The sequence below is a fragment of the Lagenorhynchus albirostris genome, chromosome 9, assembly GCF_949774975.1.
Source record: "Lagenorhynchus albirostris chromosome 9, mLagAlb1.1, whole genome shotgun sequence".
Lineage (NCBI taxonomy): Eukaryota > Metazoa > Chordata > Mammalia > Artiodactyla > Delphinidae > Lagenorhynchus > Lagenorhynchus albirostris.
The window spans coordinates 50515925-50528445 of NC_083103.1; the positions used below are offsets into that span (position 1 = coordinate 50515925).

Sequence of the window (12521 nt, forward strand, 5' to 3'; positions counted from 1 at the left end):
CACATATAAAAAGGCAGTGTGTGCATATGAGTTCTATGCACAGAAAACGTCTGGAAGAATACATATAGCACATGCACAGCTCTGGAAGAGGAGGGCTGTGGGGCCCCTCCCCAAACAGGCTGACCTCTCGTCCTCACTGGGCCGGCTGGCAGCCAGAGGGACTCGCCTTTTCACCTGGAATCCTCTAGCCACCCCCGAGACCAGTAAAATCTCCTTCCCTTGACTCATTACTCAGGGTGGAGGTTTAGGAAAGGACAGAGTAGTCCAGAGTGCCCACTTCCTAGAAGCCAGCAGTCACATCCTCTGAGGGGACTCAGTGGCCCTCCTCTCGCCCTTCCAGCTGCAGAATCAGAGCTCCCTCCTCAGCTCCCTCAGCACACTCTCTGCCTCGCCCTTCCAGTACCTCACACAGTACTGTCCTCATGTGTATACCTTTTTTCTCCACTGGGAAAGAACCTTGAGAGCCAAGACCACAACTTATTTATTTCTATCTCTAGCATTCAGGGTATTACACATGGCAGGTGGGTGGCATGCAGGACTGTTTGTCCCATGGATGGATTAATTTACTTCCCCCTCTCTGTATCTGTTGTAGGGTTTAAAGGAGGGCCTAGAAGTGTCTTTATAAGAAGCACTGGGTATTTGGAAAAGCCTGCTTACCCAAATCTCTTTATAAGTAAAACTTAGAAAACTTAATTCCATTTTTTTATTATTCAACATTTTATACATAATAAATACAAAGTTTTTACAGCCACTGTAAAGAAAGCACATCTGCACAGAGGCGCTTCCTCTGAGCCCAGCCGTGTGCACTGTGACACTGGATTACATGTCCTGGAGGGAGGGGTTCTTTTTAAAAAGGAGGCATATTTTTACAACTTTGTATTTTTAAAATAAAATTAGCAGCTCTTCCAAAAAATATTTTAAAATATAACAAAAGATTTCAAATAACCCTCTGAGAATGTGGAAAACCCAGATTCAAGGACAATTTTGCTAGCTAAAGAGAGAATACAAGACTGGGTGGCAAGAATTGCCTGATTTCAGCACTTTGAAGATTTCTAAAGTGCTTTGAAGATTTTAAACTTGTCAACAAACTTTAAAATCTTAAAAAAAAACCCACCCTTTAAATTTTTTTTAAACTTAAGAATAAGTTTGATAAACACAAAAAGACCTCAAATAGATCAACAGGTTAAGAAGCAAAAAACAAAAACAAAAATCCTCAAATCACGGAGAAGATTCATCAATGGGTACTGTCACTGAAGTGATCAAATGACTAACTGAAAATTTCTTCAGCTCTGACCTTACTTTTGGTCAAAAATCCCATGGGGACATTTGGCGAGCATTTCACGTTTTTAGATTCTTAGGAGGGATGGCATTTTCAAAGCGTAAGACAACTTTCGATTTAAATTCTACAAATTTGATTTAAAAAAAAAAAAAAAAGCAACTGGCAAACATCCCTTAGTCCCTAAGCAATGCACTCCCTATCTTCCATAGGAGGTGGAGGGCCGCCGGAGGCCTACTCTGGGACGCCTGCGGCTATGGGTTTGTTAGCCTGCAGAGAAGGCTACTCCTGGCTCTCCCTGTGACGTGGAGAACCTGTCAATTTGCACCTGTGGAATCCTTTAGTCCTTCACAGGAAGCTGGTTTCCATGAGCCACAGGTTCTTCCTCCCAAGGAAATGTCAGGTCAGTTGGACCTGGGAAGCTGCATTTTATGTGGTGGGTGGCTGCCTGGGCCAGTGGACTGGCTTGGGAATAAAATAATGCTAGAGGCCTCCCCAGTAGAGAAGCTCAACAAGGCAAGTATGTGTCCCCAGTTTATCTAGACGTTCAGATTCTAAGGATACTGGTCAGAATAGTATACGCTGCAAAAATTAAAATGAAAAATACCCAAATATAAAAAGAACATTAAATTGGCTCATTTCAGATCTGGAAGCTCCATTTCTGCTTTTGCCACAGCCTCCTTTCTATTAGTCTATGTGATGGGATGAGATTCGGCTACTAGTTCAGCCCCTCCATGTTAGCTCCACTAATACTAAATGAATGGCATAAATATTAATACAAAGGACACTGTTATTGTTTTAAATCTGTTAGTTGTGGAAGAGATGTGCATTAATGCAATTGGTGCTAAACTCAGGGCAGTCCATTTTTTTCCAATACGGTTTCAGTTTCTCAATTTGGGGACTAACTGCGGGGAGGAGCCAGCCTCTCCTGAAATCCCTCCTCCTGCTTCCTTATGTAGCCAATGTGATCTGATTAAACTCAATCAGATGAGCAGAAGCCACTTGAAGAAAGATGAGAATCTTTGCCACATCCTTGTGGCCACAGTAATATACTGTACGAGTGCACATGATCAGTATCTCTGTGACTGTGCCCTGATCGAGGCCTGGTCTTGAGTCTCATACAAAAACGGGCCACTGTTAGGCAAGAGGGCTGTCCCCCTCTGTGCTTCTAGGGCCCTCTAGGATTTGTGCTGTGGTAGGAGAGATGACATAGAAAATGACAACAAAAAAAGGCACAAAATATTCAAAACATGGGAGGAGTCTACCAGGCCACCCAGTCACATATAATCCTCCTTGTTTTTGCTCTGTTCGAGTCATCATCATGCAAAGGTGCCTAAAAAACAAGACTGGCCAAACTCTAAGCCTGGCCTTGATTGTAGCAGTAACGGACGGGCAAAGCCATCATCACACCAGTGTGATTTCCACATCCTCGATCTTCTCTGCTGGCCTTCGGTGGTTCTGCGTAGGTGGAGGGGGAGCTGCCCGGACCTGAGCAGGAAACCATCACATGGATTGTCAGTCAGCTTCCCGATCCAGTGCCTGAAGCATCCAAACCCCAACTAGTCACTTACCCAAGGACATGGGCACCCCAGGGCTCTCAGAAATGCTCTAAGCATGTGCTTTCAACTTAATTTTCACAACTTCTTACACTGAGAAGGACCTATTGTTCTGGATGAAATGTGAAACTCATGATTCAGGTTCTTGCCTAGGCTGAAGTCCTCACGGGCACAAGAGTCTTTGTAGCCCTAAAAGCCTCGTCCAAAGCAAAGGCCTAGAGTTGAAAGCGAGAGAGCAATGCTTGGAGAACTGAAAACCTTTCAACATGTCTTGGAAGGAGAGTTGCAAGAGAGAAGACTAGAGAGGTAGGCTGGGGGTAAGTCATGAAGGGCCTCATTAATCCATATTTAAAAATCGGAGCTTTATTCTGTAGGCAAAGAGGAATCTTTGGTGGATTTTAAACAGCAGTATCAGATGTGTGAAAAGATGACTCAGGTAAAAGTTTGAAGAAAACAGTGGTGGTGGGCGAGAATACAGGTGACAGTTTTGGAGACTCCTGTGGTGGTCTGAAAGAAAGCTGATGTTGGCCTGCACTAGGGTTCGGGCAGTGGGGCAGCAGAGAGTGGAAAAACTTGACAGCTGTCTCCAAGGTAAACCTGGCAGGACTTGGAATGACTCTTTGTGGAAGGCAGGATCAGGGAGGTGTCACGAGTGATGGCAGAGCACTGGCAGGATGGGGGTACCACTCACCAGGACAGGAAATATGGGAGAAGGAGTATGTCTGGGAGGGAAGATAATTAACTCGTGTTTTGCTGAGTTTTGGGGGTTTTGGTACATACACACTGAGATTTCCACAAGTCTGAAGCTCAGGGAAGAGACTGGATTGGCAGTTATAAATCTGGGAGTTGTCAGTAAATAAATGGTTATCAAAGCCTTGGGAGTAGATGAGATTACTCAGAGAGTGACTCTAATGACTTTAAGAGAAGCAGCCCGTGGAAAGAACCCTGAGAAGCATCAACAGAGATGGATAGAGGCAGAGAAGCCCGCAAAGGTCAATGAAAATATAACAGGGAAGAGCCAATTCTGACTCTGTGTTGGATCTGTTTCTTTGACTTTAACCTTTGCTTTTTGTTGCTTTTGTTATTATAATCATACATAGTGGCCTGCCTCAGGGAACCCTGCCCCTCTGCCTGAATGTTAAACTAAAGTGCCTTTGTTCAGCTCACAGGGAGACAATCTGACCCTGCCCACCTGTGAATGGCTGCAGAAAAGAAGAAATTAACACATGCCCTCCCCATGCTGGCCAAGCAGGCAAAACTAATGGCCTAACTTTACTTCCTCACCTCCTCCCCCACCTCTAAAGAAACAGGCATCCAAGATGGTTTTTTGGGGACCCTAGTCTGCCATCTCCTTGGTCTGCCGGCTTTCCAAGTAAAGTCGCTATTCTTCGCCTCAATACCTCATCTCCCGATTTATTGGCCTGTCCTGCGGCGAGAAGAGTGAGCTTGGACTCAGTAACAAAAAGGAAGGGCCAGGAAGTAGAAAGCAGACCAGGAAAGTGTGGTAGAACAAACAGGTCCACTTCTCTCCATTCACGCTCTTACCCGCTAGTCCACACTACTGTCCCCTCTTGCTTGGACCACTGCTCCAGCCTCCTAACGGCTCCCTGTGTCCATTCTATCACCTTCCATTCATCCTCCACTTAGCTGCCATAGTAGTGTTTTAAAAATGCACAACTGGTCATATCACTGTCCTGCTTACAATCTTACAATAGCTTCTTAAACTTTTAGGATCAAGAACCAAGTCCTTAACGAGGCACTCAATATCTGCTGAATGAACAAAGCCAAAGGTAGTGAGTGGTTCAGAGAACTGTGTCAAATGCTGATAAGGGGGTCTAGGAAAATAAAATTGCAAATATGCACTAGATTAGCATGCGAAAGTTATGACCTTGGAAGAGCTGTTTCACAGTGAGGTGGTGGGGTGGAGTCAGTGAGGGGTGAGTAGAGGTGATTATTTGTAAGAACAGATTCCTTTGAGAATAGAAGCTCTCAAACCTCAAAATGCATGTATCTTATTTCATTTCAGTGTCCGTCAAAGAGGCAATTAGAGGCCTGGAAAATAGGTTCTCATAAAATGCCTGCTGGAAAAAAAAAATGCTTCTGTTTCACAATTAGACCACTTTAATGCTCTCAGAGCTTGTTATAATTTAAATACACTTTCATAGCTGTCACCTTGCAATCTCTCCCTGGCTCAGTGAGGAAAGCACCAGTGTAAGCTAGACCTTCCAAGATGTGTTCATTTTTATAGCCTTCCTTTTCCAGAGCTCTTTTTAACTTCCCAACTCCATCTTACCCTGGCATGGAGGGAATTAGTAACAACACAGGGGTCATGGAGATACATTAATTTCTAACTTTCAATTTGGAGAAACTACGCATTCTATAACCCTGCCAGATAAGAGACTTACAGGTCGTAGTTTCCCATATGAGGTCTCAGGAGTATGTCTGGATGCCTGTGAGAATCCTGGCGATTCGGCATGGAAGCTGTTTTCTAAGGGAGGGAATCAAAGAAGCTCAATTTATTGCGTTGTTGAGCAATAAAAATGCTAATGGAGATCTGTTTGCTCTTCAGGTGAACGTGTGGATTTCTGAATGAAAGCGTATGTAGACCCATGCCCTGGAGAACCCTTACCATTTGCTGAAGGAGAGCGGGGGAAGTACTGGGAGCTCCTCTTATCTGGGCTGGGGTAAGGGCTACTAGGAGGCTGGTCATACAGTGGCAGTGGAGGCAGGGAGCCGGGCAGCTTGGGGGAGGGAGAGATCTGCAGCAAAGGGAAGAGAGGTTACGAAGTGCTCACTTGAGGAAGGAGAGACCAGCAGGCTTCTCGGACTACTCCTGGCAAATTACTTTTCTTTGGAGCTAAGTTATGATTATTAACTTTCTTGGTCAGCCTCATTAGAAGCAAATGAGCCTAGAATAACCACCCCAACCCCCAGTTTTGTGTTGCATTTAACTTTTTCCTTCCACAGATCTCATTATACTACTGATTTTAGTTTATCTTAAACAGTTACCAAGTCAAACCATTCTCGAGAGTTCTATTGAAAACATACCAAATTAGTCAGTTCAGTGAAGAACAAAAAAAGGGACAAGTTGTATTTTTCAGTGAAGATAAAATAATTGGCTGAGTTTCTGACTTCCCCACGTTCTGTAAATGTCACGCTAAGTGGTCACAATACCACACAAGCAAGATGGACAGACATGTTCCTTATGGTCCTGGACCTGCCAGGCCTGCTGTGACTGATCCGAATTAGAAGTTTCCCGTAAAGACAAGGTTTGCTATGATGAGCTAAGCCTATGGAGCTCTGGCAGGCTCATCAGTTCTCTGAACAGGACTAGTAGGACCTGGGCTGGGCAGGGAGGCTCTGACAGTGTGAGGGAGAAAAAGAGCAAGCTAATATTTTTACTGCATAAACTAACCACAGAGACAATACATTCCCTCTCTGGTTTCTTTCTTTCTCTCCACCAAACCATTCTTTTGTATGTTACACACAATTTAGTATTTTCGTTCCCCAATTCAGAGAACAGAATGTGGGAGAAGTGAGCTGTCATACAGCCATTGCACAAGAGCCTGACTGACAAGTCTCTGCTTCCCAAATTCAGTTTTGCAGAAACCCGGTAACCAAGGACTGGAGTGGTGAGGGTGAGGCCAAGACCACAGCCCACTTTTGCGTGGGTCAACAGACTCCTTGGGAGTCATTTTCTTTAAACATCTTTTAATTCAGCTTTCTCCCCCTGTTGTGCACCTGAATCTCTCGCATCCATGGAGTGTCACCATTTTCTGAGGCTGAAAGTTCTTCCACTAGCACTGATGGGAAAACTCCAATCCGCCCATTGAATTCCCCTTCCCAGAAGCCATCATCATCCTGGTTTTCTTTGTTCAAGATTCGGATGATTGCTCCCTCAGGAAAAGATAATTCATCATCTGTCTGGCCCTCGTAGTCATAAAGTGCTTTCACAAAACAGACTAGGTAGCAAGAGAGAGAAAAATGCAGTAAGAACACCGACAACCAGGTTACTTTTGCAGCCACCCCATGCACAAGTGACAACTAAAAGGCCATCGTACAGCTATAATTCTGTACTCACTGAAGATCAACTTTAGGGTTCTACTGTACAGGATAAACGGGACCAAATAAACATATTACAGAAAAGGAATAAAGTTGTGCTTTTTAACCTACTGAAGGCTGACTCCAGGGTAATACAGTTTAGGCCAAATGTGACCAAATAAAGAGTGCCTTGTTTCAGTCTTTACCACTGGCATCTCCGTTGAGGCTGCCTGAAACGAGTTCGGCCTCCGTGGAATTGCTGGATGTGTGTGACCGACTGTCCAAAGCAGCCAAGGACTGCAGCATGCTCAGCAGACTGTTCGAGGTGGGAAACTGTAGGTACTTTTCTGGTACATAACCCACTTGGCCGACTTTATTTCGAGCCTGAGTAAAAGACATGTGACAAAACAGGTTTGCACACACAATTTGGACAGGGTACAACAAGAACCAAAACAAACTCCTGAAAATGTCACAAGAAGGGGCGATATGAGCAAAGGAATATACCTTTACCCAGTCTTCCATATCTCCATCTTCAATCACTTCTAACACCTCATGTTCCTCAATGGTCAACTCATCTGGTTGAGAAGCCTGCAATGTAGGATGGTCATGGACAAAATTAAAAAGGTTAGATAAAGAGCAGATGTGAACTGATCATAACAAAAACTGGGGATCAAAATATTGAAATGATTTTGAAAAACGTATTGAACATAAAAATTTGAGTGTTGTAAAACTATCATAATGAGGTGAAGTTTTACTTTAAAAAACTAAACAAAATAAAGCCACAACAAAAACTGGAGAAACGGAATCCTCAAGAGGCAATCAGGTTCAGTGAACACAGCACTCTGCTGGAAGTAGAGGACCTGGGTTCTAGCTCCAGCTTATGTATCTATTGGTAAGTTATTCAACTTCTTGATGCCTCCATTTCTTCAAAATGACAATCCTGCCATTCTCGGGAAGATGGGGGAGTTAGTGTGGGATGAATAAGCACAGAACCATGATGATTTGGGAAGCACAAGCAAAGGAGAAAGCCGTGAATTAGAACTACACCAGAGGGCTACCATGGAGGTGCAGGCTGTGAAAATGCAAAGAGCTATGTACATGGATTGACTGATAGCTTGAGCAGTGCCTGGAATTTGTCTGGAATCACCGTAAAACAGTGGCCAAGAGAAGAAAATTGTAGGAGAGAAATGACTGATGCTCCAACTTAACTGTAGAGACTAGGCTGATCCACTTGTGTGCTTCTGCAGAAGTTGCTGTGATTTTTTTTTTTTTTTTTAATCCCTAACAGCAGGAGTCCACTAGCACCAGACACCTAAATACTACCCCTGAGGCAGTAGAATCTGAGAGCAAGCTCTCAGGGACTCTGCAGGGGGGTTGTAGAGAGAGACTTTGTGACTTTGTTTCATAAAGAGACTTGCCTGTCACATGTAACAGGAGGGGTCTGCGGACATCTTCTGGCTCTTAGTGAACAGCCTTAAAAGCTTTCCCCAAGTCCCAAGATTAGTTAAAACTACTGCTTTAGACCATATAGTTTTTCAGATCTCACAGTCTCAAAGTGTAAAATATCTCCAAATTACACAAGCAAAAGTAAGGCAAGACTCATTTCCAAAGACTCATTTCCTATTTCATGTACGTTTCATCAAACCCAGATTCTGGATATTGCTATAATAGCTACTTGAGACAGAAAAATAGTATTGAAAATGGCTGACCAATCACAGAAATACTCCAGGACAGAATTTTAAGTAGATTACCTCTGATCTCAAAATATGAGGGAAAAAAAGCTCACTGATTTTTGATAGCTTTTCCAATAGAATTTTTAAAAAATTTAATTTAATTTTTATACAGCAGGTTCTTATTAGTTATCTATTTTATACATATTAGTGTATATCTGTCAATCCCAATCTCCCAATTCATTCCACCACCACCACCAACCCCCTCCAATGGAATTTTTTCACTAATCTGAAACCACACTATGCCTTGAATATACCAGCAAAAGGCACCTACATAACAAATTCTGTGGCAAAACTTAAAAAGTTATCCAACACAACCAGATTTCAGTGTGTGTGATGGCAAAGCAGGAGGGTTAAGAACACCTTTAAATACAATGCTGCCCTTGTAAAAAAAAGTCATGAAGGTCCATGCGAGTTGTCCAACATTGTTATATAAGCAGACACTAGCTTGATCATACCATACCCAAGCAGTGACCAATTCTTCCACTTGACAAGGTCAGGTCCTTTGCATGACACTCAAAACCCTGTGGTCTCTTGATGCTTTGGCCCCAGCAAACCATTCCCTATTCTCTGAACATACCACGTTCTTTATTGCCTCTATGCTTTTATCAGGCTGTTCCTTCTTTCCAGCAGGCCCTGCTCCCTCTTTCCCATCTGGTGACTAGATTTAGATTACTGTGAGTTCAAGTCCAGCTTCAGTCTGTTTCTACAGGCAAGTGACCATAAGACCTTTTAGAGCCTCAGTTTTCTTTTTTATTCCTATTACAATGTAAGCTCCACGAGGGCAGAGATTTTTGTCTGTGTTCATCAATGCTATATCCCCAAGCCTAGAAAAGAGCACAGCATGGTACATAGAAGGTGCTCACGTACTGATATTTGTTGAATTAATGGGTTGGTTGATAATATCTTCCTTATAGGGTTATTGAAGGGATTAGAAAAAAATATATATATATGTATGATACCGGGTACACAGGACTTCATAAATGGTAGCTATTATTATTACTCATGATTTGATGCCAAGCTTATATGTTTTCCAAGACCACCCACAATGAGCTGGCTGCTTTTTCCTCCTTTTATTCTTAGAAGGCTTTGAGCATCCCTCTAACACTGACTACTGTGGCTCTCAAGTTAGTTGTTTGCACTTTTGCGCTTCCTATTAGAATGACTTACTTAAGGCAGGGAATGTAATTCTTCTCACTTATCCCAAGTAAAGACAGCAAGTAGTCAGTAAATAGTTATTAAATAAACACGTGGTCTCACACTACCTCATGAAGTCCTAATACGCAGTGGCAGCCAGGACCCCAGAAGCAGCCATGCCCTCCATTCCCACCACCATCTCTCTAAATTTCCTGTTTTCTTTTAAAACAATATGATTTTTCCTGATTACAAAAGTAATACATGTTCACTGTAGAAAAGCTAGAAATATGTATAATTAAGACCTTAAGGTAATACAATTTGGTATCTTACTTTTTGGACATATTTCTTCTTACATAAAAAACTCTAATATAATTTTCAATTATCTTCATAAAATTTTGTTATGGTTACATTATATGAATGGTTAATTTACTTAACTATTTCCTTATTGGACTGCCAACTTTGCTATTATAAAGTAGTACTATGATGAAAGAGCATTTTGTATCCAGAATGTTTTTCTGTATTGTGGGTCACTTTCTTAGGATATATAGTAGTAGGGACAAAGTTATGAGCATTTTTAAGGCTTTTGAAACTACTCCTTAAATTTAGCTTTTCTTTGTTCTCACCAGATTAACTTAGGCCTTCTTTGCTGGTCTGGACCATAGGAATCACAACTAGGCTTATAGAGACTAACTCCACTCTAATCTACCCTCTCTGGAATATCTATACCACGACCAGGGTTACCTTATTTAAAAGCCTAGTCTGATTTTAGGACACCCAATGGCTTCCTTCAGCCAGGATAAAAGCCAAACTCAGTCTGATCTACAGGTCTATCTGACATCTTTACTTCCAGCTGCTCTATTTCCCACACTTGATGCTCACACAACACTGAGTTTAACATTTCCTGAACACCCTATTATCTCATCAAACTGTGTCTCTGTATCTGCTGTTTGCTTATAAGGCTCTTTCCCTTCCCTACCTTATCACTGTAACTAGAAAGATCTTATTCATGACCCCACTGAAATGCTACCTCATCTGTAAAATTCCTCAGATGTAATAATCACTCAGATACCTAGGACCCTCTCTGTTTAAGGACCTTAAATTTTAATTCTGGAACTTCAAAGTAAATATAATACTGAGACGGAAGATAGGGAAACAATCCCAACCAAGTTTTATAAAATTTTAAAACACCTTACAAGTATCTCGGAAGATGACTTCAAATTTTCAAAAGGTTATCAAAACAGTTTACATTGGGAAAAAAAAAAATCCCAACCCTTTTAGAAAAGAGGAAGTATTGTTAACTTAAATATATAATAAAAGGATGTTAAATGAAAAAAAGTCTGGTAATCACTGATATTGAGGAGTAAATAATATCAGCTTTTGGCTCTCCAGGGATGGTGGTGGTAGGAGTGAGACTGTCCCATGTATGATTTAGATTCTCCTCAGACCCTTCCTCTGCTGTTGTCCCTTAAGCATGGCATTAACATGAAAGGAATTCATTTAAATTAGTGCCATTCATTAAAATGAAAGGGATTCATTTGTTCATGCCTTCCTTACATCATTCATTTATTCATTCCACAATTATTTCCTGAGGACCCACTATGTGCCAGGCACTGTCCCAGGTGCTGAAGACACATAAACAAGGTACACAGACATAGACAAGGTTTCTGCCTTCATGGACCTTTAGTGGACAGTCAGATAAAGAAGTATGAAAACAAACAACATTCAGTTTGGTTGGTGATAGGTGCTATATAGTAAATAAATGAGGACAAAAGGGCAATGGGATAGAGTTGTGACTGGGGAGTTGGCTATGCATTTAGGTGGTCAGGGGAAACCTGAGGAGGCACTATTTGAGCTGAACCTATATGAAGAGCAGTGGGCAGCCAACCAAGATTTGGGAAAAGACAGTTCCAGGTAGGGGAGCAGCAAGTGCAAAGCTGTCAAGTCAGAGAGGTGCGTAGTGCTTTTGAAGACTGAAAGGCAGCCAGAGTTGCTAACGTGTAGTGCATGGGCTGGGTGGGTTGGTCTGACATGAAGCTAAGGAGATTTGCAGGGGCCAGATCAATCTGGACATTATAAACCCTTGTGAAGAGTTTATTTTTCTTTGTGTGATGGAAAGCTTATAAAGGGTTTTAGGCAGGGGAATAAAATAACCTCCTATACGTACTAAAGATAATTCTGGCTGCAGAGTGGAAAGTGGTAGACAAGTATGTCGGTAGACAAGTATGAAGAAGGGATACCAATTATTAGGGTTTTTTTCTTTTACAGTAATCAAAGCAATGGCCTAGACCAAGATGCGAAATGTGAATGGATTCAGGATATGTTTTGGAGGTGGACTCAACAGAACTGGCTAGTGATTGATGAAGGGAGTAAGGAAAAGAGAGGAACCGGGGAACTGAAACTCAATTTACTTTGAGTAAAAAGGTAATGGGAAAGCAGGGCAGGGGTGAGAGAGATTAAGAACTATTATACCAAATCAGGTTTGGAAGTTCAGGAATCTATTTATCCAGATCCTTGCTTAACCTGGAAACAAGAGGTGGTTATATTAAGGTTAGGAAAGGTAAAGTTTAACAAAACTGCTCTGTCAAGCAATTTTATTTTAATATCAATTTTGAGAACTATTGTAACGGAGGGTCTTGTGTCAGGCAATTGATAAGGGTAAGAGTTCTATTTACAGAAAATTTACTAGATGTCAGGCACTGTGCTAAATGCTTTGCTATAAAAGTGGTATCTCATTTAGTCTTCAAACTAGCCCTATAATATTATCCCCATAACATAGATAAG

General features: G+C 42.0%; 1 protein-coding gene across 2 annotated transcripts in view; it reads right to left on the reverse strand.

Annotated features, from left to right (window-relative positions):
• Positions 1-689: 689 nt before the first annotated feature.
• The window catches only part of FCHSD2 (FCH and double SH3 domains 2), a 293011-nt gene continuing 281179 nt past the window's right edge, over positions 690-12521 (reverse strand). For both annotated transcript variants that reach the window (XM_060159945.1, XM_060159944.1), the window contains 6 exons: positions 7378-7461; positions 7080-7257; positions 6574-6794; positions 5462-5591; positions 5238-5320; positions 690-2764 (listed from right to left, as the gene is read on the reverse strand). In XM_060159945.1, the coding sequence (XP_060015928.1) occupies positions 2681-2764; positions 5238-5320; positions 5462-5591; positions 6574-6794; positions 7080-7257; positions 7378-7461 (780 nt within the window). In that variant the 3' untranslated portion in view covers positions 690-2680. The remainder of the gene's footprint in view (positions 2765-5237; positions 5321-5461; positions 5592-6573; positions 6795-7079; positions 7258-7377; positions 7462-12521) is intronic.